The 27410-nt window shown below is 51.0% G+C and overlaps 7 protein-coding genes and 1 non-coding gene across 8 annotated transcripts; 6 read left to right on the forward strand and 2 right to left on the reverse strand.

The window, feature by feature from the left end:
* Positions 1–918: 918 nt before the first annotated feature.
* Positions 919–2641, reverse strand: VTN00DRAFT_9412 (uncharacterized protein; the record flags this gene model as incomplete). Its single annotated transcript, XM_069436370.1, has 2 exons — positions 919–1708; positions 1764–2641. The coding sequence occupies 2 exons, from the start codon at positions 2639–2641 to the stop codon at positions 919–921; spliced, it is 1668 nt and encodes a 555-aa protein (XP_069284997.1).
* A 7174-nt stretch (positions 2642–9815) lies between these two features.
* Positions 9816–11510, forward strand: VTN00DRAFT_9413 (uncharacterized protein; the record flags this gene model as incomplete). Its single annotated transcript, XM_069436371.1, has 1 exon — positions 9816–11510. One exon carries the CDS (start codon positions 9816–9818, stop codon positions 11508–11510), a length of 1695 nt encoding a protein of 564 aa, XP_069284998.1.
* A 650-nt stretch (positions 11511–12160) lies between these two features.
* On the forward strand, positions 12161–13861 carry VTN00DRAFT_9414 (uncharacterized protein; the record flags this gene model as incomplete). Its single annotated transcript, XM_069436372.1, has 1 exon — positions 12161–13861. The coding sequence occupies one exon, from the start codon at positions 12161–12163 to the stop codon at positions 13859–13861; it is 1701 nt and encodes a 566-aa protein (XP_069284999.1).
* A 762-nt stretch (positions 13862–14623) lies between these two features.
* Positions 14624–18803, reverse strand: VTN00DRAFT_9415 (uncharacterized protein; the record flags this gene model as incomplete). Its single annotated transcript, XM_069436373.1, has 9 exons — positions 14624–14859; positions 14923–15326; positions 15386–15815; positions 15872–16025; positions 16075–17384; positions 17439–18159; positions 18210–18483; positions 18546–18665; positions 18733–18803. The coding sequence occupies 9 exons, from the start codon at positions 18801–18803 to the stop codon at positions 14624–14626; spliced, it is 3720 nt and encodes a 1239-aa protein (XP_069285000.1).
* Positions 18804–19239: 436 nt separating this feature from the next.
* Positions 19240–20082, forward strand: VTN00DRAFT_9416 (uncharacterized protein; the record flags this gene model as incomplete). The annotated part of the gene is made up of 2 exons (XM_069436374.1): positions 19240–19290; positions 19372–20082. 2 exons carry the CDS (start codon positions 19240–19242, stop codon positions 20080–20082), a joined length of 762 nt encoding a protein of 253 aa, XP_069285001.1.
* A 168-nt stretch (positions 20083–20250) lies between these two features.
* VTN00DRAFT_t171 lies at positions 20251–20322 on the forward strand. The gene has a single exon. It is a non-coding gene; the product is annotated as a tRNA-Glu (tRNA).
* A 1532-nt stretch (positions 20323–21854) lies between these two features.
* On the forward strand, positions 21855–24497 carry VTN00DRAFT_9417 (uncharacterized protein; the record flags this gene model as incomplete). The annotated part of the gene is made up of 1 exon (XM_069436375.1): positions 21855–24497. One exon carries the CDS (start codon positions 21855–21857, stop codon positions 24495–24497), a length of 2643 nt encoding a protein of 880 aa, XP_069285002.1.
* A 1397-nt stretch (positions 24498–25894) lies between these two features.
* VTN00DRAFT_9418 (uncharacterized protein) lies at positions 25895–27148 on the forward strand (the record flags this gene model as incomplete). Its single annotated transcript, XM_069436376.1, has 2 exons — positions 25895–26378; positions 26466–27148. 2 exons carry the CDS (start codon positions 25895–25897, stop codon positions 27146–27148), a joined length of 1167 nt encoding a protein of 388 aa, XP_069285003.1.
* Between the last annotated feature and the right edge of the window lie 262 nt (positions 27149–27410).

Consider the following 27410-nt stretch of genomic DNA (forward strand, 5'->3'; position numbering starts at 1 on the left):
GCGCCGTCTATGTTTCTTGCAGTGAGTTTTTTGCTTCTTTTCCCCCGATTTGTTTAAAACGCAACTCGGGGTATCATGGAGACGCACATACGAGCCTCAAGATGTTCGAATATACAGAACAAAGTGGATCAACTCCAATCATCGGATGTATCGATTTCCGGATCTGTTGTAGTGAATACAAACCAACTGTGCCACCCGCATAACTTAGCGTAAAGAAAAAGCATAGAAAATGAAAATGCCGACGACAAGGAAAAAACTGGAAGAAAAAATGTAGCAGAAAATACCCGAAATGCAATTGACATCAACGTAACAGTGGAAAAGATTCGTGTTCCTTCTTGTTCCAATGCACCACCGTCGGCTTGTACTGTGACTCCAATGTTCATGCCATAATTCACCATTGTAAAGATAAGAAAAAAAAGAAAAAAGAGAAAAGAAATGTATCGAAAGAAAAGTTTTACTCAAGAAAACCTTCAGCTACCATAGAGGGGTTATCAATTTTGCAAAAGAAATCGCTAAATCCAAAATGCCGCCCAGAAACCCATGCAATGCAAGATTCCGCAATGCAAAAACCCATGGTATAAAAGACTAAAAATGATATTTGAGAAAATCATCAAATGAAATAACCAGATACCGACGCATTCCCTTATCCCGATAGTCAAGTGTGTTGATGTTAAATTGTTGTTTCCTAGTACCGCGCCTGGACTCCGTGCCTTTTTATCGCTAAAAATAGAGCAGAAGTCCCCAAGAATGCGTCCATGGAAGCGAGTTAAAATCGTATGAGTTGTTTTCCAGAAAAAGAGAAGAGTCGAAGACAAAGAAAGTGCGCCACCCGTCATAGCTGTGGATCGAGCAAGTAGAGATGAATGCATGTCCGCATCAAAAGTGAACCGTGCCCGAAAAAGGCGGGAGGCCTCCCCACTATGCTTTGGGGTAATCGTCGCTGGCATCCAAGTTTAGTTCGTGGACATCCGAGTCCATGTCTAGACTCGACCGAGCAGACGACAGCAGTCTCACTTCCTCCTCGGGGATTGGATTTCCACCGTGTGACACAAACAGAGAGCCACGGCGTTCAGATCTGCTGACATGTGGTTCGCTGCTCTCAGCTTTCTCGGAGTTCTCGCGATGGCTGGGGTCAAGCTCCTCCATCCAGAAGCTCTCTATTGCGCCAATGGCACACACAATGCCGCAGGCCCACCATGAGAGTATCGAATATCCACTGTCGAGGCCTCTTGAATGGAGGAACCCGGTCACGGTTGGGCCGAACGCTCGACTTAAACTCGCTGTTGAAGCTGCGACACCGTTGATCGACCCAAGGACGGTCAAGCACGGGGCAGCGTTGGCGAGTAGTATCGCACTAGCAGGGAATGCAATCACGTGGAGCGTTATCTTGCTGATCAATGCAACGTAGGCCGCTGGCATCTGAAGGCGAGAAGGCAGGAGGACAAGGTAAGGAACCGCAAAGTAGAGTGGCGGCCAGATTGCCAGAACAAAGCGAAAAGTCCGGAGCGTCCCAAAGTGCCGGACAACAAGCGGAAAGAGCCATAGCTGGGCGATCATCGAATAGACACCCTGCACTGCGAGCATAAAGCCAATCGCCTTGGTGGACAGAGCTAGGCCGCCGGTAAATTTAAACGGAAGGGTTACTTGGGAATCGGATTTTGGTGTGCTCAGAAATACCGGCATTAACTGGTCGAATGACACGCTGTGGCTAAAACAGAGTCAGCATTGGAACAAAAGTACCTGGCTTTTATGGTTGGGCTTACTATGCAAGCACACCGTAGCTGATAATGTTGAATATTATCTGCTTCGTGAAAATGTTGCGGAATCCGCCAGCCTTGCTCCTCGATTGGCATTCGAGGTCGTCCTCCTCAGATGTTGGCCGCGGATCCTTGACGGAAGACAGACGAGGGGAGCCCTCTGTGCTCCTGTAGGCAGGTGGAGGATCATCCTCAAACAGAAAGTGGTCCGATTCGTGATTCACGTCGAATTTCCCATCTTCTGGAAGCTGTACACGAGATCTCAGGCACCTATCAAGAAGCATGTGACCCAATTCAAGTCCGCGGTCGCGACGATATTTCTTCTCCGGATGCGTCTCTTCCAAGAACAGATAGCCAATTGTAATCCCTAATGCGAGGATGACGATGCAAACAAGGTTCGGAAGGAGAAAAGGGAAGCGGTCAAAGACAGTGTTGCGTTGGAACAGCCAGGGATAATTCTCACAAGGCTGCGCCAGGGCACCTCCCAATGCGGGCCCGATAATTGATCCTAAGCACCAAACAAATGGCATAATCGAATATGCACGTGGTTGGTGTTCCTTCACGGTCACTATCTCAGCGACCGTGGTCTGCAAGACGCCTATGTTTCCGTTGAGCAGTCCACCGAGAGCGCGTGCAATCATAGCCATTGGTAGGTTGGAAGCGAATCCAAATACCACCATGCTAATAGCCGTTCCAATTAGGCCCATGATAAGGACCGGTTTTCTTCCTATTCGGTCACTCATACGACCCCAGAACATGCCGGTAGAGAACTCGGCAAAGGTAAAAGATGACGTTATCATTCCAGCATAAAGTGCAATCTTGCGGTCGTTGTCCGTCACGTGAAATGACTCGACCATATAGTAGACATAAGGAAAGATGGACATGAAAGCGATTGGCTCACAAATCCGACATAGAGCTTGAGAAACAGTCAGCAAATTCGCCGTTTTCTCTAGACTTGCAAAACAACCAGCAACTCTGGTGAGGATCGAAAACCAAAAAGATTTAAAGTCCACTAACTGTCGATTGAAAAGGTTCAAAAGAAGGTAGGGAAAGCGTACATACCCAACACAAAGAGCTGGCGCATTGGAAATGGGTTTTTTTCATGATCCATGCCACGTTGCCGCCCCTGCAAAAAGGAGAGCCGGCTGAACATCGTGAAATGTGTGCGATCTGTTCTTTTTCCGAAAGGAAATCCTTCCAGGATGAGACAGAAGTAGATCCTGAAAGAATATGTCCCGTAACGCTTAAGTGCGGTAAAGATGAGTTGGAGTATTGTCAAGCAACCCTAGGGAAGGAATTCAAATGACGTCCACATATCCCTGCGAAACTCCAGCTCGTTATGAGTTTCGAGTGAGGTAATGTTTAAGTCCAACTGAAGGGCTAAGCGAGGTCAAATAGAGAATATCGGACAATCCCAAGTCAATAAATCGTCTGATTCCAAGAGAAGGGAGGAAAGAAATAGTTCAAGTTGAGGAACCTAAGAGTATGAAAAAGCAGCTTCGGACCCGACTAGAAGGACACCGGTGGAGGGGGGGGGGGGCAGCTTAGAGTTAAATGAAAAGTATCCAAAGTGGGTAAAATATGTGATCAGGCACGCGGTAAAGCACTGAGGGTCAGAGGTCAAGAGCGCTTCGCTCGACTCGGGATGACGGTGGACAAGCATCTGAAGGTCCACATCCCTTTTTAAGCTCCGATTCCTGGGGAACGGATAAGACCGCAAGACATAGCGTCTCAGCCAACGGGAAGATGCAACATGGACAAGGAAACAATAAAAGCTAGGGAAGGGGGGCAGTGCCAACACCGACGGGCAGCAGCAGAGTGACATGAGTAACAAAAGTTACCAAACAGCAGAGAGCCAGACCGGACCGATTCCTCACAGTACAGCCAGACAGTACGAAACCCGAGAGGCCCTGTACTCCATACATCGGACGCGTAGGCACGCAGACCATTTTGTGAAATCCGTCAGATCAATGAGGGACCCAGAGCCCCAGTCGAGGATCACACCAGCACATCGACGGGCGGCCCATGGACCTGAGCCTTGGGCCCCGGGGAACAGCGAAGTCGTTTCGGCTAGGCATCTAGAAGCACGCTAAGTGTGGCGTAAGGCGACGATGATCGACCCCATCCTCATCTTCCCAGGAGGCCGGGTTAGTGATAGATCTAGCAGGGACGATATCTTTGTTTAGCTAACACACAAGGGGGCCCACAGGGCCGGGGAATTTTGGTAAGGAATGGAATTAACTTTTCTTCCCTGCTGCCACTTCCGATAGCCTGCGGGCCGTAGAAAAAGGGGAAAGCGAAAAGGAAACGATCCGATACCCTATCGATGATAGAGTTTGCCTTGTGAAGGCAGGAAATGCGGTGTACGCCAAAGCCGGTATGCCGGACCAGGGGAAGCAATTTTTTATTGAAACTCTGGAGAGATGTCATCACAACCCGGAGTGGGTCAAGATCCGAACTGGGTAAGTTGTTAGAAGGTTGCGTTGGGCGAGTCCCGGCCGGCTCACAAATCATGCGTTCCGAGAACAGTCGACCGTTAACCCTTACAGGCGTTGAAAGACGGGGCGGTATGGAGAGGTTTAGAAAACAAGAAAGGCCGAAACGGATGGTCGCCGTCGATTATGCTTAATCTCGTTCCTCACATTCTTCAACCGATAGACCTAGCTCTGACAAATCCTCCGATGCGTCTCTGACTACTCACAGAGAGAGGAATCGATGTCTCTGACCTGAAAACAACGATGAGGTCATTTTCTCCAACCCGGGGAAGCGAGGAGGCCTTGCTGAAACACGGAGGTGACGGGGCATGGTTTGCGTTGCAGCGCTGGCAACTTCTGCGCTGCCGAGAACTCAATCCATCCTGCCTTTTCACACGTCCCACCAGTTGGAAAGCCATGGTCTACGCAGCAATGGGGGTGATGTTCCGAAAGCCACTCTCCGTTACAGACCTCGAGCCCGGCTTTTGAGGCAGTTGGTCAGCCTGACGTGCCAGACTCGCAGGACGGAGATGTACGAAGGGATAACAACAAGGGGGGCTGACAGGCCAGCCATGTTACCATAGCGGGTCACTGGTCTTCCGCACCGGTAAAATCCCCGATGAGCTCGCGCTACGCCGGGGAAATAAACCAAGAGAATGGTATCATTTTTGGGACCTTGTCATGCCGAATTGTCCTTTCTGGTAGCCTAGGCTAATAGTGTCTCGACGTGGGCCCTAGTGCCTGGTTAGGGCAGCTGAGCCGCCTGAGATCTCGAGCCACGCGAGTCACGACGGGATCTGGGACAGTTAGCCGCGTGTGATGGCCAAATCCTTCGGCTAGACGTGATAGGGCGAACATCGGCTGTTTCATGGCCTCTTGTCGCGTTGGACACTGCGCAGAAGCTCGGGTGGACGCAGAGAGCGAGGGCGATTGGGGCCATCCACTGCAATAGACGTCATCGCACATCGCAACGACCAGACGGCCAGGATGCCCCGAAGAAGCTTCTGCGACGGGCGGCTAGCTTGGCCATGATGTCAATCCAGGCTGATGGCATGTACATGTACATGTAGCGCGCATCATCACACATCCCCACGCGATGTGATCCAACCTGCGAGCGGTCGATCGCCATTGCGGCATCTCTGGTTGAACCTCCCGAGTCTGGTGCGGCTCACTAACCGCTCGGCCTGCTGAAAGCAGCGCAACGCTGGCACCAAATCCCCTGCATAGCAGTCCGCTGCAGTTCTCACGTGTTCAAATGCGATGCGCTCGTTAGACTGCTTTCTCACAGCAAGCTGTCGTGTGTGAGGGGGATCACCAAGTCTGGCGTCCGGTTGGGCACGCTCACAAAGAACACCTGCCGCCTGACGGCTATCCAACTTGGAAACTTTCGGCCTGGCGTTCATTCGGGCAGCTCGGAGTTCTTCGTTTGTTGAGCTACTGTAGTCTTTGCATAATAGCCGGTCAGGTGCGAAACTCTCAGACTCTGTATGCATATGGCGCCTGTCCGATGGAGACTCGATCACCCCGGAAATAATGACAGCAATGGCTGCGCAACGGCTGCCCACATGCTCGCGGATCACAGCAATCGGTACTGTACGGGCCCTGAGAACCCCGAGTATTATCATTATTGAGACAAAATCATCTGACGCTCTGCGACAACGAAGTGGGGGTTCGCGATCGATAGCACAAGTCCGCAGGGCCAGAAGACGGAAAGAAAGCGGTGAAGCCCGGGGCGCAGCACAATAATCCTGGGATCTGGATCTCGAGCGTGGCAAGTTGGGTAACATTCTCCTGCAAGTTACGTAGTAGTAACAGAGCATCTTCAATATCTTAGCATTCCTGCAAAGCCGGTCAGGAATCAAATCCGAAAAATGACCACCATAGCCTTCACAATAATTTCGCATCAGATCTCGTTAGAAGTCTGGGGAGAAACAGTGCCCGACTGAGATGACAGTGTACTCCGTACTCCATACACGACCACAATCCAGTCGAGTGGCGATGCTTGTTGTGCAGATGCAATCTGACGGTCAGAATCATCATATTCCGTACAGTACTTCATACAAGATCAAGATCGTGATTCTCCTCACTGATTCGTCGGTTGATAGCCTTTAAACAGTCAGTAGAGGATCAGAGACAACATTGAACGCCGACTCTTTAGGCTGAGTTGTGCTCTGATTGGCCGACGGGCAGTCCTGCGAACGCCGGCCATTGCCCAGCTGCCACGGCAAACAGATACGATACAAAATGAGTCTCATCAGAGCCCTATGATGTGGTTATAGTAGTCACTGGTGAGGCGAGGTCATTATCCTTGGCATGCTACCGGTCATTCTAACTTCTGGGGATTGCAAAATCATGATCGCCGTCAAGGCGCGGCGGCGTCATTGCGTGCCAGACTGTCGGGCCCGCGCTGCACAGCACATCAGCAGAATGACGTAGTGATCGTAGCCCTCGATAGCAGTCGTCAAGCAGTGCCAGTTCAGTAGGGAATAATACCTCAGTCCCTACCGCTACTCTATACCGGAGATTCCGGGCCAGCCATGCAGAGTACGTTTGATAGGAGTCTGATATATTTTCCGTGCATGGGGCCCTCAGGTTTATGTACTTGAGACCGCTTGTTCTAGGTTTGTTGCTTGACATCATTCAGAAGCCCTGTGAATACTCCAGGGTCCAGATAGGGGACGATCGCCTGCAGGTGATATAGGAACCCCAGCCAGTCATGATCCTCGATAGGCGAAGACCTGGCCGATAGTTACCCAAACTCGAAAAAGCGTTCCGCGGACGCTCCGAGTTTGAGCGAAAATTCCCAGAAGCTGATATGGAGCGACTGTTGCCTTTTGGCGATTAATGACGACAGATCCTTTGAACTGTCGGTGATTTCTTGGAGTATTATCCCGTCTACTGCTCCAAGAATAGTGTATTCACCGCGGAACGCAACAAGTCGTCGTATTTGCCACTGTTTAGGTCACAAAAGTTCGAAACGTTGAACTGACTTCTAGGTCCGTCCATTGTTGACACGTCCTGTCCAGCTCACCGTGAAGCACCAGATTAGAGTTGTACAGGGTCCTGCTGTTTCGACTACCGCGTAGGAGATGCAGCAGCGTCCGTTCGTGGGACGTACTAGTCTGTGGCTGGTGCATCCGGCAAGCTAGAGAGTTCTCCCCGCACGAATAAGAATGTCTGGTTGTGTAAACCGCCGAACGAAGCGTACCTAGCATCTCCGTTAGTGGCTCAACACTCGCGCTGCCCGTGGCTGACTGGGGAACGTCTTTTGGTTGGGGTGGAGTTGATGGAGAGAGTCAGGGGCCGGAACGCCCAAGTTGACCGCCGTGCTCCAGCGAGTCGCGTTCCAGGGATCAGGGTCAAACCATAAGGACTGTTGACTATCGAACTGAACGATCCACCTGTGACTGGGAAATTTTCAGTGAGAAAAAGAATCCCTGCCGTGTCTCCATCGGGAGCACAATCCGGTCCCGCGACGACGGGTAGAGATGCTGAAGGGCTCTTTTTTCCTATCGGGTCATGTGAGCAAATAGTCTGTACGGAGGACCAACATGGCACGCCATCCAAGCCCGCAAGGGATTATTCCCATTCCTCGCGGATCACTGTCCAGCTCCACAACTATTTTGCGTACTATTCCGACAGAGGCGGCTACTATTGAGAGCACGAAGCAAATGGGAGAGCAAATCCCAATCTTGCCACCGGGCTCACAAGTCACTTGAGTTTGGGCAGCGGGGAAGCCCCGCTTTAGGGACATTCGAACAACGCTTCTAGCTCTTCTTTTCTGGATGGGACGGTGTTCGTATTGTTCCTTCAGAATCCGACAGCCGATTCGTGGGCGACGAATATACTTTGTAGGGCTACGCATATGCAGATCAAACTGTACATAGAACGTTCTGCACAAGAGCACCGTTTCCTTATAGATGAAATGTGCTCTGTAAGACCTTGTCCATGGAAATCCAGTTGTAGAGGTCGGATATGTTTTTCGTGTTGAAACTTGGAATATTAATGGCTGCTGCATTAGCACAGTACATGAGGTATCTTGTACAGCGTATTTGCATCAATTTCATGCACAGGAAGAAATAGGTCCGTTGCCTTCGCTTCAATATCGTATACCGTATTACGCATATCTATTCCTCTGACAGGAGCTTCTGTCAACAATAGCGTCGAGGTTCAGAATGCAAACGGTGCGTATAAAGGTCGGCTTTATCTGCAAGTCATATCGAGTGAAATCTGGGGTTGGAATGGAGCTAAACTTGTTGCAACATTTTTCCGGCCCGGTCGATACATGGCCAGAGATCTAAGGGGCACGTTCTAGGGCGTCCAACAAACACAAGCAGATATTTTACACCATTCTAAGTCACATTCCAGCCTCGACGAGGAGCAGTGAACTGCAATTATCCAGTAGAGTAGGAAATGTTATTTAGATTCCGACGGAGATAGCCTTGCAGGAAACTAATCCCTGGGGGCATATGGGTATCATTAACATTGGAGAACGGATCAGCGAAGTAAAATGAGTCTCTGCTAATGTTTGGCCAAGAGTCGGTAGACGCAGGAGGCTTCGTCCCTATTCAGATAGCCCATATAGCCCATGTTCCTGCTGAAATTAAATCAATCAATAATAATAATAATATAATAAGGGGGCTCCGACAAATTTCACGGTATCCCCCTTTGTCTAATGGCCAGGTCGCCTTATCAGCCTGCCTACTACGAAGTAGGTTAGTAAATAATAGTTACGAAGCCGAGTCATGCTAGAATAATAAAAGAGCGTGGGGTAGTATCATTGCTGACTCTCGGACCCCTCCAGGGCTGTAAGGAGAAGGCTCTAGAAGGAGTCTAGATCAATGGGGGTGGCGAAGCACTTGGCTAAAATAACGCGTAGAACATGACAAGATGGCCCAAGTACTTGCGTAGTACTATTCAGGTATTAGCGGCTTTCGCGGGTTCCTCCCGTCTGAGAAATGGATCTTGACAATCAAATTGCTCTCAAACACGTTGCCGTCTCTGTTGTTCGCATTGGATATTCGTGCTAACTCAAGAACCTAAAGTCCAGAACCTATCAGAAGGAGGGTTCGATTTGGTGGCAGTGCGGAGTACTGCGTCAGGTAGCAACACAACCAGAGCCCGAACGGCGATGTGAAGAGAAGTTCTGTGGACACTCTTGAGGCTAGTCCCGCATGCCAGTCTGTCTTCAACTCGCATCCCAGTCTGTCTTCCATGTTAGCTCATGCCGGTCATTATGCAGGAGTCCCGAAAGGGACGGTGGCAGATTTCATGGAGCAGCCGAAGTTTCGATAGCACTTCTCCTTAGCTCGGCCCGTCACTTGCAGCGGATTATCACGTGATAAACACGCTAATTTATGACGCTCACGTGATACAATCGGGATTATCACATCCTGCTGAAGATTCGACGCGGTAATTTGATAGCCGCCGTCACTGAGCTCAGAGTGCTGTCTTTCGCTGGTAAATTGATCAATACTACGGATTGGCGACAGCGGAAAATTTTGATGCCGCCTTCCGTTCTAATCTACCTTTAAAAACGATCCGTCACCTGTTTGCCATGGATGGAAAGTGATCATACACCACAATGACAAAACTGCGGGCCACTTTAGCGCCCTTCCTTTATCCTTTCCTCTTCAATCAAACGCCGCGCTCTAGGTATATAACTCTGAATGCAGTGAAAAGATTTGCGCAGTGCTGCCGATGGCAGAGTACTACGAGCAATCAAAGACGATCCAATGAAACGCCCTCGTCTACGGGACCTTCCCCGGACCTTTCTCACTTGAATCCATCACCGGACGACTATTCTCGGTTTATATTTCAGGACAAGTGCCAAGTTACCGTCTATGCTGGCTCGGGCGGGAACGGGTGCGTCTCCTTCCACCGAGAGAAATACATCGACGAGGGTCCACCTAATGGCGGCGATGGCGGTACCGGTGGCAGTGTGTTTATCCAAGCGATCGAGGGTATGACTAGCTTGCATAAACTGGCCCGCAGAGGTGTCATAAAGGCCGGCCGAGGCAGAAATGGACAGGGAAAGAGCCAGGGCGGTCAGCGAGGCAAGGATGTCCTCATACAGGTCCCGGTTGGAACCATTGTGCGTGAAGTAGGGAGATACGACCCTGTGGAGGAAGAAGAACTTCGTCTGAAAACTATGATTGGTGAGATTGGAGAAGATGAGGCGTTGCATCTGTATTCGTCCTCTCGAGACCGCTGGGTGCTCTATCCCGCGTCTCAGCCCTCCGATTTTTGGACGACTGAATTTCCAATACTGCCTCCGCGGAGATCGAATTTGGCCGCTCTCGAGCCCAAGGCGCCTATCCATCTAGACTTATCGAAGCACATGGACCGGCCAATGCTACTCGCAGCAGGCGCCGTTGGTGGATATGGCAATCCACATTTTGTCTCGAGATCCATCAGTCGGCCGAAATTCGCTTCTAAGGGCGAAGGTGGCATGAGACTAGACCTGGAATTTGAGCTGAAACTACTTGCAGATGTTGGTCTGGTTGGAAAACCAAACGCTGGCAAAAGTACACTGCTCCGCTCCCTGACAAATAGTCGTACACGAATTGGGAACTGGGAATTCACCACCCTTTCTCCCAATATTGGCACTGTTGTCATTGATGATCACAAGGGCAGGCCACTTGTGGAATCCGATCCGAAAGTTCGACGCACCAATTTTACCATTGCAGATATTCCAGGTCTAATCGAGGGGGCTCATCTCGATCGTGGTCTTGGTTTAGGATTCCTCCGACACATCGAGAGAGCTCGAATTTTGGCCTTCGTAGTTGATCTCAGCTCTGGAGACTCCATCCAAGGACTCAAAGCCTTATGGCATGAACTTGGTCAATATGAACGGCTCCGCGACGCAAAAGACTCTGCGGAAACAGGCGATGAGCTTGTCACCTGGAGTCCATTCGATGACGCTCTCACTCAGATGAGTCTTGGTGAAAACCGCAATGCAGAGGCGCCCATAAACGTCGCTTACTCTGAAGATACACCGCAAGTCAAAAAGAGGTCACTCCCTCCTCTTAGACTTCCTCCCATCTACACAAAACCCTGGTTCGTCATTGCGACCAAAGCAGACCTTCCAGAAACGCAGGAGAATTTTTTCAAGCTCCGCGATTACCTTTCCAAAGTTGAGAAGGGAGAGGTAGAGCACCCCGGTGGTTATAAGGACGGATGGAAAGAGCAAATATGTGCCGTCCCTGTGAGTGCTATAAGAGGTGAAGGCGTTAGTGGGATTCCAAAATGGGTTGTGGGATTGTTGGACAAGAAATGAACCTTTGTATATGCAGTATGATTTATGAGAAGGGACATGGTGTCAGACACCTAGTTGATAGCCTAATTTTGTTGAATTCAGGGGATGACACTGTCACCAACTGGGCTTTATATGTTGCGGATGTCTGTTTCATGTGTATGCGCAGTAATGTGCCTGTATACTAGCTCATTTGATAATAGATACTGTGTGTTTTTTTAAAAAATATACATATATATATATATATATATCAATGGGTAAAACTACAGCATTGTGTTGTATCACCTGCACAGCGCTGACCAGGCGAGATTTTTTATTTTTATTGGACGGACTGAGACTCACAAGGTACGCGACAATCAGTAGAACAATAATCAAAAGCCACTATAGTGACATTCAACTCATTATCTTGCAACTATTTGCAATGATAGATTTCCGGGGGATTTCCCAAAATCTCCAAAACAGGCAACGGAGCTGGGTGCACCTCATGACTTCGCAGATGACGTGAATACAGAGTCGACCACAACCTCAGGCCACACAACATATAACACTTCATTCCCTTCCTCCGCAGCAGTCTCAGATACCCCAGTTCCTATCCGTCCGAAAATAAATATTTCATTCCATGAGCTTACAGAGTCCCCTACGCTGTTTCCACCTTCGCTGATCCCGCTACAGCAATGCAGCAGCTGCAAGGTCTCGTCGACTCCGCTCTCTCCACCATCACCACCGCAGATCCTCACCCCGACGACCCGATCCAGGAATGCTTTGACCACGATCCCGAGAAGCTTCGTTCAATACTCCGCGACGATCCTGACGGTGCCTTGCGCCTCGCGGACGCGAAACTACGCGTGTTCCCGTTCAAGGATGTGAAGGATTGCTGGAGACGGCTGTACACGGATGCGAGTATCGTCAAGGCGTGTCGTGCTATCCGAGAGGGCTGCCGCGGGCTACAACAACAGGATGAAAACAACAACAAGGGAACAGAAGGACAGCATGGCAACGGAGGAGGAAGAGGAGGGAAGAAAATCGATCCCAACGCACCATGGCTGTCACCCGTGGTGCATACCTTCGACATGGCGCTGATCATGACGGGAGCTCCGCTGCGCGAATCGCTCATCGAAGATCTCCTCGCAGCTCTCCAGGCCGCGACAGCGGAGGAATCAGGATTTACAGATCCAGAATTCGACGACCTTAGCGCGAAAGGCCCTCCTTCAAAGCGTAGAAAGCTCTCCCCGCCTCTCTTCCCCCCGGACACAGCCCCCGCGCCAGCCTTGAAGTATCCGATCCCCCGCGTCTCGGCGCCTTCGTTTGACGCCCTCGAGCATCATATACATAATGTCCGCACGCCGCTCGTTATCACGGATGCAGTGGACCACTGGCCCGCGCTGTCGACACGGCCATGGTCGTCCAGGGACTACTGGTATGAGCGCACCTTTGGTGGACGGAGACTCGTTCCCGTAGAGATTGGCAGATCATATACAGATGAGGGGTGGGGCCAGCGCATCATCGAGTTCAGGGAGTTCGTGGAGAAGTATCTATGGAGGTCGACGGCAGAGACGAAAAGTGACCAGACCGAAAAAGAAACCCACGATGACAGGGACCAAGATCAGACGGGATACATGGCGCAGCACGACCTCCTCTCCCAGATCCCCGCTCTGCGCAAAGATATCTCCGTCCCGGATTACTGCTACATTGATCCTCCAGGTCCTGAACCAGGGACCCCAGTATACGAATCGAAACGTCGCGAGCGGGAAGCGCAAGCGCAATCCAAAAAGGCGTCAACAGAAAGCAATACAAATCCCATAAACACTACTCCTAATAATACTACCATGAACGGCCTCTCCTCCAAAGGCAACCACGCCGGAAACACAAACATAGAAGAAGACCCAGACGAAATCGGTCTCCCGACCGACCCCATCATCAACACCTGGATCGGCCCCTCCTGGACCATCTCCCCGCTCCACCACGACCCCTACCATAACATTCTGGTCCAGGTCGTCGGGGCGAAATACATCCGTCTGTACTCACCGCATACGCCCGCATCGCAAATCCATCCTAGGGGAATGGAAACCGTAAATGAAAAACAACAACCAGATCCCTCTCATCAACCGCAAGGCGACGACGGACACCAGCAGCAGCAGCAGCAGAGAGAACCACACCTGATCGACATGTCCAATACCTCACAGGTCGATCTAACCGCGATCGAGCTCTCCCCGGCAGAATCGGAGCTGTGGGACTCGATGTGGCCAGGTTTCTCGGAGGCGAAGTACGTCGAGACGGTGCTCAAGGAAGGGGAGTGTTTGTATATTCCCGTGGGGTGGTGGCATTACGTGCGGGGGTTGAAGGCTGGGGTTAGTGTGAGTTTCTGGTGGGGATGAATGGATAAAGGAAGGAAATGATTTGTATTTGTATTGGTATGGAATTAGTTACATTGAGTCCGGTCTCTCTAAGGGGATGGATGTATTGTTTACTATATCCGGGTGGGGGTAACTTGCTTGTCCGTCTAATGCTCTTTCTTGATGATGATGATGGTGATAAATGGAATATCCGATTTTTCTGTGAATGTCTTCTAGTCAAATCAAGGACAGGTCTGGTCTGGTAATAATCATATTCAGCTGTACAGTAGGATATATATCCGGGGGAGCTTCAGATGTTATTATAATCTCGTGCACGGTTCATACCATCCTATCTCATTTACTTACTGCCCTTGTGTTGCGATTGCAACCCAAACGGAGAGGTTTCATTTACGGAAGAAAAAAAAAAGGTCTAACTAGCTTTGTTAATTTACATGACGGAGACAAATAGTTGTAGATTTTCAAGGTACGTTAACATGAGTCATTGTCATTCTGAATCCTCAGAATTTTCTATGATAGTCATATCATATATCACAGTGGTTCACGGCAATCTACCAGAGTCTCTTTCGTAACCAAATAAATCCTTGAACATGGAAAGACACAAACAAGTATCCAACGGTCATTGTAACGCATCCAGCAAATGTACAAGCGGAAAAGACAGGCATGTATGAACATCTCGTGTACTCTAGAAGATAGAGGCAAAATATATATAATAGAATATGATGACAACGTAAGCCACCCATTAAATCATTGAGTCATTGACAGATAGATGGTCTCGTCTTATCTTCACGCCTTCCTAACCAAAAGAAGCGGCTTTCCAGCCTCGACCACATCGTTGGGCTTGATCAGGATCTTCTCGACGGTGCAACCGTCGACGTTAGGCTCCGCGCGGACAGCGATCTCGAGCTTCATGGCTTCGAGGATCGTCACGACTTGGTCCCTGCCGATTTTGTCTCCTTTCTTGACTTCGATCTTCCACACGTTGGCGTTGAGCGGTGCTTCGATGGGGATGATGTCTGGGTCTGTCATGATCATTTAGCATGTGAATTTTCTCTCGTGTGAAGATTTGGATAACTTGAACATACCTTGCAACAAAGCCTCAACTTTATCCATCGGGATCTCATTCGCCGCCTTCTCCTTCTCCCAGCGTTCAAGCAGCTCTCTTTCAAGCCTGTCCATCTCCGCCTGCGCTTCCCGCTGGCGCGCTCTGATGGCAGCCACTTCGTCCTTCGTCTCGCGGAGCAATTTGTTGTGCTCGGCCATATCGAAGATCACATCTTCCCACTTGTATTCGTACCTGCCGCTGTTGAACAGGGCAAGCTCTTTCTCGTATTCTTCTTCCGTGACACGGTAAAAGGTGATCTGGTCAAAGTCCTCGAACAACCACGGTTTCTCTGGACTGTAGCCCTTCTTGGAGCCAAGGATGTCGACTCCTGGGATGGACATTCCTGTCAGTTGATACCCGCCTGGGGACTCGACGTTGTACAATCTGTAAACGGTGCGTCAGTGATTTCTGCTCATTCTATGGGCAAAAGAGAATCCACATACGCCATGCAACTTCCTCCCCAGGAGACCGCTCCCGCTGGAGTGTATACTCTGCTGGGGTTCATCTTTGGGCAGTTCATCCGTCGGCGAGGATCAACTGGGAGCGCAATGGGAAGAGCAGTAAAGAAACCGACAGCCACAACCATCAAACTGCCCGTCGTGTAGATCTTTTCAAACTCTTCACGGGTGAAGGCATTATTTTTTGCAACAAAATCAATGTTGTCTGGAAGATAGGAGGCGTAAGGGCGTTGCGTCTCCATATATCGTTGCAGCGCTGCTGTCTGTCGCTTGCTTTCGAAGGCAAGCGGGAGGTGGAACAGACGGCTGGGCATCTTCGCTTCACTGAGATCGCCAAGCTCAGCTTCAAGAGAGCAAAGATATCTGATCAGTTTCCTCTGTGGGATTTTCAGGCCGTCGTAATAAAGCATAAGCGCTGTCAAACGTTAGACATGGTTGCTTTTCGGTATGACGTGAACATGGACGCCTTACAGTTTCCGCAACCAACGGTCCCGATAAGTCCACTTGAAAAGGTGATATCCTCTTTCGCTTCCCGTAAGGTTTTGGTGAGAGCTGTGACTCTGCAACGATGATTTAGATCGAAAGCGCCGTGACCGTAGTCAATCAGCAGGTAGTCATCTCCACCCTGGAAAGTTGTCAGTTGCGGTATCGCGCTGGACAAAATTTTTCCTCACCTGCCTGTAAGAAACGAGAGGTTGATTTCCTTCCTCTGGGATCTGGTGAACAAGAGCAGACCCGTACCCGTCATCTCCCCTCTTTCTTTCCAGTGGTAGGTCATCCTTCAACGGCGAGATGCCACTGAAATCACCTCCCTTAGAGCAACACTCCACGACTTGATCGACGAAGCCTTCCACATTCCTACGGACGGAGAGCGCATCTTCCAGGGATACACGCCTGTACTTCAGCGTGTTACCAGCCTTCACCTGTCCGAGTTTCCAATAGTCGGCTTTCACAATGGTGTGGCTGGACACGAAACCACCAAAATCCGGGCAGTCGACCGGGAAGATAACAGGATCGTCACCTGTCCAGTTCAAGGTTCCCATGGGATACCCGTATTCGATGAGATTGCTGGGATGTGCACCTCCCTCTCCTCCGTCAGAACGAGCCCACTTGGGCTTTGGACCAACAAGACGGATTCCACCTCTAGCTGCATTATGCGAAATCGTCCAGGTAGCTTCGTACAGCATGTCAATACTCTCAGGAGTAATATATCCCTCGTCGTAAGGACCTGGCAACGCGAGAATTTCCCAGTGAGTGGGATATTTGGGAATAAGGTTTTCAGGAATTCGAAGATCGCCCTTGACATCTGGAACCTGATCTGTGATTGTAAGAAGATCTCCAGATGCGAGCTGGCGGCCCTGATAGCCTCCAACCCCGACCATTGGAGAAGTGGATTTGGACCCAAACCACTTGGCAATACCTGGAAAGCCACCAAACACAGCAAGATAAGCTCTGCAGCCACCCCCGGTCGTCTTGCCAATGGTCAACCGCTGGCCAGCCGAAACCCGGACTCTGGACCACATAGGGAATGGAGCGTCGTCCAGTTTCGCTTCCATAGGAGCACCACAGAGGGCAACCACTGCAGGTCCGAGGAAGCGCAGATCTGGCCCACTCAAGGTGATCTCCAGAGCCTCAAGGCCGACAGGATTACCTACTAAAGCGTTTGCAATGCGGAAAGCCAGTGGGTCCATAGGACCAGAGTGGCAGAAACCTCTTCCAATGGTTGGACGTCCAGGCCAGTCTTCGACGAGCGTGTATGCGCCGCCAGCAAGAACATCGATGGCAGCGGGACTGAACTTGAAGCTGTTCAAAAACTTGGTCAACGTTCTACCCGCCGCAAAATCCTTGTCCGCAAGGATTGCAGCCAGAAACTCTAGATTGGTTGGAGGGCCACAGATGCGAGATTCCGTTAGTATAGTACGCATCCCATTGATGGTCTGGTCCCGCGTGGGGGCATGATACATGACTTTCGCAAGTAATGGATCTGTGTTGTCTTCTTAGTACTTGAAGCATTGGTAGCTATTGCTGGGCGACATACCATAATTTGCGGATACTTTAGTTCCCGTATAGACCCATGTATCGACTCTGGATCCCGGAATCTCTTTCCATTCTACGCTTTGAAGCGTACCTGGAGAAGGCGCAAAGTCTTTTGCCGGATTTTCAGCGTAAACACGCGCCTCAATAGCCGCCCCATCTGGACCAGAAGGCTGCAGCTTCTTGAGATACGATGCATCCAGACCCTGCTTTCCGGAAAGTTGAGCATCAGCTTGTTTCAACATTAGCTCGACTAAATCAACGCCATAGCAGAGTTCTGTGATGCCATGCTCAACCTGCAAGCGCGTATTCATCTCAAGGAAGAAAAAGGCTCCGGTCTCATCATCGACGAGGTATTCAATAGTTCCAGCCGACCCGTAGTTGATCGATTCCGCTAGACGGACGGCAGCCTCACCAAGCTTCTGCCGCAACTCAGGATTCCTTGCAACGAAAGGACTGGGGCACTCTTCAATGACTTTCTGATGTCTTCTCTGAATGGAACACTCCCGCTCACCAAAATGTATGGCAGTTCCGTGTCCGTTTCCAAAGACCTGGACCTCAATATGACGGCTAGAAGGATAGTAGCGCTCGATAAACATCCCAGCGTTCTTGAACAGAGCTTCACCTCGGGATCTCACAGTCGCAAAGGACTGTCGCACTTCATCTTCAGAATGGCATGTGAGCAACCCCATTCCGCCACCACCAGCGGTAGCCTTGAGCATAACCTAAACGTTGTCAATATCAATTCAAATGAAGCGCTCTGTTCTATAAATACCGGAAATCCCAGGTTCTTGGCAGCCTGAACAGCTTCATCTTCGCTCTTAACTAGATCCTTTGTCCCTGGTACAATCGGGACGCCGGCCTTCGTGGCCAGCTCTCGGGCGGTGTGCTTCAGCCCGAAAGCTTCAATGCTCTCTGGAGAAGGGCCCGCGAAGACCATGCCAGCTCCAGTAACCGCTCTGGCGAAGTCCGCATTTTCTGAAAGGAAGCCATAACCGGGAATGATGGCATCCACATTGTGTTTCTTGGCGATGTCTACGATCTGGTCACTGCAGAGGTAGTCAGATAAGGGTGATGTTTCAACAAGAGAAGCTGGAGAAACTCCACATACCCGTCTATGTACGCCTTAGAAGGGGCACCAGAGAGCAGCACCGCTTCGTCTGCCAGATGGACATGAGTAGAAGCAGCATCCGGTTCTGTATAAATCGCAATGGTGCGGATACCCAGCTTCCTAGAACGCAGAACAGGTTAGTCACACACAGTGGAACCAAGCAAGACATGAGCAATCAAGGTCATACTTCGCGGTCCTCAATATCCTCACGGCGATCTCGCCGCGGTTGGCCACCAACAGGGTCTTTAGGGATTCCATTGCGACAGGAGGATGCCGGCTGCAATGCTCTGCAGCTCTCCTCGTCCGGAGCGTGGCCCGACCGTTAAGAATACTGGAGAAAGAGGGGTTATCTCCAGCGTCCCCAGTCCGGACCCGATAATACCTCCACTGGATTCAACTCCCATATCTGGAATAGGAAGGTGAGGATCTGCGGGTATCGCCCCACGTTGGAGACGCATTCTGTATCGATAACAACCAAGGCCATGGGCTCGGGGTTGAGAGTCGGCAGAGTCCCTATCCGATAACCGTAACCCCTCCGCCCCTCATTTGTGTATAATAACGATCTGATCCATCGAAGAAACTTTCCAGTCTGGACAACAGAAACCGGCAGAAACCTGCCCTTGAGTACTTTGACATTCCCATAATCCCTCCAGCCGAGATACTATTGAACCTGCCCCGAAGAGTCCAGTCCAACATGGGTCCGATAAAGCAGAAGGCGTTGATAAACGTTGATTTGGGAGAAGCCGTATGATCTCCACCCCGCACATCCTACCCCGGAGCGAACCAATTGAATCAATTGACACCTAATTAACTATGGTTCTTATAGTACGGCAACTGGGCATGCGGTCCCGACCTCGAGCTGCTCCCCATGATCGATATCGCCAACGTCGCCTGTGGCTTCCACGGCGGTGATCCCCTGATCATGATGGAGACGATCCGGAACTGCAAAGCGCATAACGTTAAAGTCGGGGCGCACCCCGGTCTGCCCGATCTGCAGGGATTCGGGCGCCGCGAGATGAAGCTCTCCCCCGAGGAACTGACTGCGATCACCATCTACCAGGTGGGAGCGCTGCGGGGGTTCCTGGAGAGAGAAGGGATGGAGCTCCACCACGTCAAGCCGCACGGCGTGCTCTACGGCATGATGTGCCGCGATTACGAAGTGGCAAAGGCGGTGATGCTTGGCATCCCCAAGGGGATTCCCGTATTCGGCCTGGCGGGGACGAACATGGAGAAGGCCGCCAACGACCTCGGGATCGAGTTCTGGGCCGAGCTCTACGGCGATGTGAAGTACGACTCGAACGGGATGCTGGTCATCGACCGCAAGAAGAAGCCGTGGGACCTCGACGTTTTGGAGAAACACGTTCGCCAGCAGATCGAGACGCAGTCCGTGACGGCGGTCGATGGCAGTGTGGTGCAGCTGCCGCTGAAGGACTACCCGCTCTCCATCTGCTGCCACTCCGACTCCCCGGGCTGCATTGACATCATCAAGACGACGAGAAGGGTAGCGGATGAGTTTAACGCAAAGTACAGCAAATAGTCAAATAGATAGCTTGACTAGCATCTCGTGGTTGATAATGAAGCCAAGATTAAGCCTGCATAGTCGTTGTTTTCACCTAAGGCTTCTGAAGCACACGGAGGCGCGGTGCAACACCATTGGAGAAGCTCTCCGAGTTGAGCTGCGCAGTTAGCAAAACTCAGGAGCAAGTCCGATATGGTGTAGTGGCTAACATCGCTGTCTCTCACACAGCAGCCGGGGGTTCGATTCCCCCTATCGGAGTTATTCCAGTTCCCCTTTTTGCACTTTAAAATACCGCTAAATAACCTTTTTATTTTGCTTTCAAAATAGCGTGTTTCAATCAGAGGTTTGTTGTGACGAGAAGTCGTGCTCGTTCTTAACAACATGGAAGCAAAAGTGTAGATAGGTCTACGTTGGCACGCCCTCTTACCATTGTATGAAGTGACAAGAAGCAACTATCCCATTACTACTACTACTCGACAGTGCTACTTATTATTGTAGAGTCTGCAGACCAGCGAAAGATGATGTGAGATTCTTCTCGATAGCCGTCCTTCGGTCGAGCGGTGATCGGACATGGATGTTCAATTGGTAATCACATATATGAAACTAACTAATTGAGACATGGATATGCTAGCAACAGGACGGCCTGTTCCCCGCCGTGATGGATCGGAAGCATGACTGCCTGTTACCCTTTCTTGAGGATAATAGCATGACGAGAGGGAAATGGAGACTTAGCTACAGCACCGTCTTCTACCCAGGTACTCGTCGCCTCGGGAGGGGAATGAGATGCTTGGCTGCTCGCGTTCACCGATGATCGGTGTCGAAAATGCTAGGCACTATTCATAGAGATGGACCGAGACTGTGAGACGATAACCTGGAATCACTATTTGGGGCCGTTTTCGCCAGGTGAACTCCCAAGACTATGTTTCTCCGCCTCCATTCGTCGCCCGTACGCTTGCCTGCCTCGAAGCTGCATGCCGCATGACGCTCCCACCGCCTCCACACGATAATGCTCTTGATATCGTCCACAACCGGCGGTTTCTGTTACAAGAGCTATCAGCTCTCGGGGCTCGGAGTGGTCCATCCGTCCATCTCATTCGTAGCGAGCGCCGAGGCCGTCGAACCGAGGGGTCCAGGCTAAGGGAGAACCGGGGGCTGCAGGAGATATCCTTTGCAAGCCTTCCACGGTTCAGAGTTCAGACCCAGCATGTCCGAGCGGATTGTCCAGTGAGGGCGGGAGCAGGTCTGCAGGAGGTCAGCACGATGAATCATCCGTATCGGGCGAGGAATCGTGAAGCCCTAGTAACGGGGCGCCGGCAGCTCAGTTACCCAAGACGGCATGGCGCTGTCAAGAGAAGGGCGCGGCCGAACCCCTCGGGGAAACGCTCCACGCGGCGCAACCTGCGAGATGCGCGCTCCGGCCTTCCACCGTATCTGGTCTCCTCCATTGACCAATATGATCCTCCATATCCGCATCTTTCTCCATCGTGCTGCCTGGGATCTTCCGATCTGTCAGAACAGGATGACTCGCGCGTGCCCGCAAGCTCTGGAAGCTGCCCTGTGTCAGGCTGGATGATGCTATTCGGGTGCCTATTATTACACCCCGGACGAAGTGCTGCTTTCTCTCTTCTGCATTTCCGCTCCCGTTTCTGTTTTCCTGTTCTCTCATCTGGCTTCTTGTTGCCTTGCTTTTATGTATCTTCTCCTGCTGAGCAACCGCGGAACGGGCTAGGTCGGCTCGGAGCGTGTCCAGGTGACAAACTCTCTTGACTTGACTCACAGCCGCTTAAGGGATGGAGTTCTTCGATTTTGATGAGGCTTCCTGTGGCTCCCAGGCCCGTGAGGACGACGTGGCCTCGGACTGTCTTGAGGTCGACGAGTCAGATGCCGTCGCCAACTACGAGTCACTCTTTGACAAGACCTTCGAGGAGCTCCCTACTACGGACCCGCCCGCTCATGCCTCCGAGCAGCAGCAGGCAGACGACGCTGCTGACTTTCCTCTCGATTCCCGAGCTTATCCAATGTTCCGTGCCAAAGAACCGTGTGATTTCTGCGAGCGTATGGGCCTGGATTGCTTTGTCGCTCAGCGAGGTGTGATGCAAAACGGGTGTACGTGCTGTATCAGTCTCTATCGTGAGTGTAGCTTCACGCACGCCAGAGCTCCCGGTAAATTCCTGGAGACCTTAGATCCGGTCAAGGAAGACGTCGACATTCCCACCGGTGGCCTGACAGGAAAGCGAGCGCTGAAGTCTCTCAGCGGAGCCGACGACTTCGACGGAAGGTCTAGGAAGGGCATTGCTAGGTTCTCGCGGGAGGTTGTTCGCGTCTTGAAGACCTGGCTCTCCGAGCACAGCGAGCATCCGTACCCGACGGAACAGGAGAAGGATGAATTGGAACGGAAGACGGGATTAAAGAGGAGTCAGATCTCTAACTGGCTTGCAAACGCCCGGCGACGGGGGAAGGTCCGTCCCTCTCCGCGCAGCAGTTCTCCGGTCCCTGGGGTCATTGACATCCCCAGGCGACCGCTTCCGCCCGGGGCTGATATATCTCTCATGACTCCACTTGAACGTTGGAAATACTCTCCGCCTGAAAACGAAGCCGCCTCTACGAGGGATATTCTTCGAGCCATGGCGACTACGCCATTCGAAGCTCCCCAGCACCAGTCTCAATCTGGTCACGTGCGTTCCCTTTCTCGGAGGACTGGGTCTAGTAATGACTCAAGCTATACGAACTCCATGTTTCAGGCCCCATCTGTCAGTAGCATGGATACCAACCGGTCTTCCATTTCTGACATGTCCTTTGCTTCTGCCTTTTCCCATCGGTCTTCCCTTGGTTCGTTCAGTTCGATGGATAGAAAGGAACGACGTCGTCGTCGTAAGCCTCCTGCTGCCGTCAACACATTCAATCAACAAAAGGTTAGAGGTGCTCGTATCTTCCAATGCACCTTTTGCACAGATTCCTTCCCTGCCAAGTATGATTGGCAACGTCATGAGAAGTCTTTGCACCTTGCCCTGGACAAGTGGACCTGCGCCCCCGGTGGAGGTGTGATGCATATAAACGATAAGGCTTTCTGTGCATTCTGTAGGGCGATCAATCCTGATGAGGATCATCTTGAGTCTCATAATTTCACTGCATGCCATGAAAAGACAATCCAGGAGAGAACCTTCTACCGGAAGGATCATCTTAATCAGCACCTGCGGCTGATGCACAATGTGAAGTTCCATGCGTGGATGGAGGATTGGCGAAGCACTACCACCGAAATTAAATCTCGGTGTGGATTCTGCGCGGCAACGTTTACGACCTGGAAGGAACGAGTCGATCATCTCGCTGCACATTTCAAGAACGGCGCAGACATGAGTCAATGGCAAGGTGACTGGGGGTTTGAACCTTTTGTGAAGCGCTTGGTAGAGAATGCCATGCCTCCCTACCTAATTGGTCAGGAACGGAGGACGCTCAATCCGTTCGGGAGTTCCCGTTTTAATACCGGCAGTCCTGCTGTGGTGCAGCCTGGGGATCCTCCGGACGGATCTACTCCGAACTTAAGTGTACCAGGAGACGCAAACTGCTTTCATCGTCTTGAAGTGGAGCTCACTGCTTATATCGGACGTCAGAGAGAAGCAGGTATCATTCCTACCGACAAAATGCTGCAGGATGAAGCTCGGAAGATCATCTATGGATGCGATGACCCCTGGAATCAAACATGCGCTGACAACCCCCTGTGGTTGAGTATCCTCAAGCGCGATGCTGGACTTGAACCCGTCCCAAACTCTGAACATATACAGCTTGCAAACCTGGGCATGCAGCCGCCATTCGCAGCCGACGGTGGCTTGCGGCGCCCTCCAGTAGAGACCAATCCAGTGACAAGAGCTCTGCGCAATTCTGGGCTTAACAGTCCCAGCCTTCAAAGCCCCGGGCTTTCCAGTTCCGGATATCAGAGTCCTTCTGTTAACCAGACTGGCTTCTATTCTGCCGGTCCAAGTATGCCCGGTAGCTTAGCCGGTAGTTATGTGGGTAGCATTCTATCTGCTGCTCCAGCTCCGCCGTTATCAAGTGACCAGGGCAGTAGCCTGTCCGTTGGTCCCTTATCTTCCTCCGCTCCTGTTGGCGCGCCCGTCGACCCGTTGGTGCAGATGGGCTTTGAGCCTGGATTCCTGCAACATCTGAATGACAGTTATGGTGATCTTGGTCACGATGTCATGGAAGGTCTGAATTTCGAACAGGTCAACCTCCATGACGACGGCGGAGGAGGACTTGGTGGAGAGGCGTATAAAAGCACGGCTACTCACGAACAATCTGTACCTACTTCACGAGTTACGCCAGCACCAATTCCTATTCCAAATTCAACGCCTGCCTCTTTTACTGCGCCAGGTGTGCACCCGGACCTGCAGCAACTCACCGACTCTACATACTTTGGGATGACCGGTTTCAAAAGCTGATTGCGGCCGATACCTGAAATTGACGAGGCATGGACCTTACGGGGAAAAGAAAAATTATTTCTGTTTCATAATTTCTTCGGAAAGCAAAAATACGAAAAATGCACAGACACGTGCGGCAATGACTGGGCTACGTGCAATGCGCAAAAGGCTGATATGAAGCTTAATATGGCTGCATATCGAAGATACCACGGATGCCTATGGATTGCTTTCAGTCGCATGTGCTTTTTATTTATAGACGGGTTGGGCGTTTCTTTCTTAAGAAGGGGTTTTTGTGTTGCATCTATATATTTCTTTCAACTAAGCTTCGCTCTGCTAGCTTTCCTGCTAATATGTACACAGATTGCTATTGTCGTCGCTATGTGGCCTGAGATGTCGAGGAGGCCGAGATTAATATGGTGGAGTGTAATAATTTCGACATATGGCAGAGAATTGGAGGACCAGAGCAATTGAATAATAATATGATTTTCCATCTCAACTCTTGGACCTATTTACAATAGGCATGTCATGCCCTCATCAGAGCAGAGAGTCTTATCGCTGCTTTACAGGGTTCTTATTAAGCGTCATTACTTGGCAGCACAGTTGAATTGAAAACCCCAGGAGAAGCCACGGGCCAGATCCGACCGACCTAGATATATAAGACAGGCCCCCCCCCCTCTCCATGAAACTCGAAACTTTTAGTTCGGCCCGTCCAAACTGCTATCTTTCTATTAATATAGAGTTTCGCACGTCATGTTGGTGGGGATCACGATGCTGCATGCATCGGACAACGCTCAGATCTCCACTTGGGAAAACGGTCTAGACAGACAGCCCAGCCCCCTCCGTATCTCGGACCCAACCGTTAACCGTTGAGGAGGGGTCGGTCGCAAGTGTTTAGGACACGGCGTTGCGAGGCCTCTCCGGCATGAGATTCCTAAAGCAAAGACTGACCAGAAGGGATCGGCTCTTTGTTCTATGACTGTCCGCTCTTCGCTGATCCTAGGATGCACACGCCCAACGCTTATCTAGCTACCTATTTTTCTCCATCGCCATCACGGCGGGGCAGGGTCGGCGTCGTCTGAGATCCGGGCCGGTTGCTAACTAACCTCTTGCTGTAGACATGACATGTGAAGATCAGGGCTTTTTGCCCCTCAACGGTCCGACGAGATGGTGGGTTATGCACTTGTTCTTTTCCCTAAGTCTCCTGGTCCTTTAGGCTACCTAGAATTAAGATAACCAGGCGATCTAATATGTTATTACTACATGCAAGCGGCATGAACACAGAAGTCGAATCTACGCCTCTTTCAAGTTAGCATACCTATCGAGATCACATCATACCCCACTGCAAAGATTTCATATTTCTCTTATATATACCCCAACATCTATCTACCATCTATACAATTGCTTCATGAATAACGATCATGATCCGCTCGACGACCACCCTCGAACGCCACAGCACCAGCACCGTCCATCATCATTCCACGGAGATCATCCCCATCCTCTTCACCGTTCTCCCCGCTTCCCTGCGACGACGTATAGCGCCCGGAGTGGACTCATTGCATAGATCGATCAGACTGAATTGGCTGTCGCGCAACAGTGACAATAGTAGTGGTGGTAAGAACTCAGAATTGGAGTTGCATGGCGGAATTCCGGCTTGTGCCCCGGAGCCGCGGTTACGATGCTACGACACCAATTTGGAGGAGTCGACTCAGACGGGGAGACCTGCAACGGTTGCTGGCGGTAACAGTGGGCAGGAATTACTATCCAGTTCTTTCTTATCGGGGAGCTTGCTGGAGAGTCAGGGTTCTAGTTCGACGTCAACGCCGCCAGAAGGAAACAGAGACAGCGGCCCGTTGCCGAAGTATGAGGTTGAGTCCGGGTTAAAATGGAATCGGGTTACTCCAGGTATGTTGTATAACATTATCCCCAACTGTATACAGTAAATTGTCGTGTTTTGTGATATTAATAGATACTGACTTGTTACTTTTCCAGCTTTAAACCTCCTCCGAAACGCCGGGTACGAAGCCCAACAACCACGTTCCGACAGCCATCTCGTCCGGTCCCTGTACATCAATGCTATTCTGTACCTCCTGGAAGCGCTCCCCGAGGATCTCACCTGCGAGGAGTACACTTCCATCCAGAACAGACTGCCGGAGAAAGCCAGACAGGCAACACTTTCATCACTTCCCGAAGCATCAGCAGCACACAATCTCAACAGCATCCCCAGAGACAGATCCAACCCCCAACCCACAACAGGCCCAACACCAACCGAACCATCCTACCTCCACCGCCTCCTCGCCACCCTCACCATCCAATGCTTCCTCCTCATCCAATTCCTCCTCCCCTACGCCAGACTCCTCCTGCACCACATCTACGAATACGAGCGCACCCACCGCATCACAGAGCACATCGCGACAATCACGCTCAACACGGCGAACAGTCTCGGTAAAGGAGGGATCAATATCGTGTCCGCGATGCTCAGTCTGAGCGAGGGGCGCGTCGGGGCAGCGGTTTCGGCCGTCGCGGCGTGGTGGATTGAGGGGCTGGCGGGGGGCATTTGTGAGGGGATCGGGGAGGGTATGGTTATTTTGGGGGTTGGAAGGGATGGCGGTGGTGGTGCTACGGCTACGGCTGTGGATATGACGGGGTTGGGGAGGGGGAGGGGCGCTGTTTAAATGAAAATCTGCGGTGATCATTTCTGGTTCTTCTCTGTTTCTCTCTTGATACTGGAGTAATGACTAACCGTACGGACTTGGGATTTTTTACTGATTTTTAGATATCTCAAGAAAGAGAGTGCAGCTTGCCAATTTTGTGTTGACATGGTTATCAATTACCAACGACAACATTTTGGCATCAAGTCAACTGTATGAGCAACTCCAACGCATACGCTGAATGGGAGGCAAAAATAGCTACTTTATTAGCCAGACGATTTCCCTG

Source organism: Thermoascus crustaceus (assembly GCF_041956765.1).
Source record: "Thermoascus crustaceus strain CBS 181.67 unplaced genomic scaffold VTN00scaffold_7, whole genome shotgun sequence".
Lineage (NCBI taxonomy): Eukaryota > Fungi > Ascomycota > Eurotiomycetes > Eurotiales > Thermoascaceae > Thermoascus > Thermoascus crustaceus.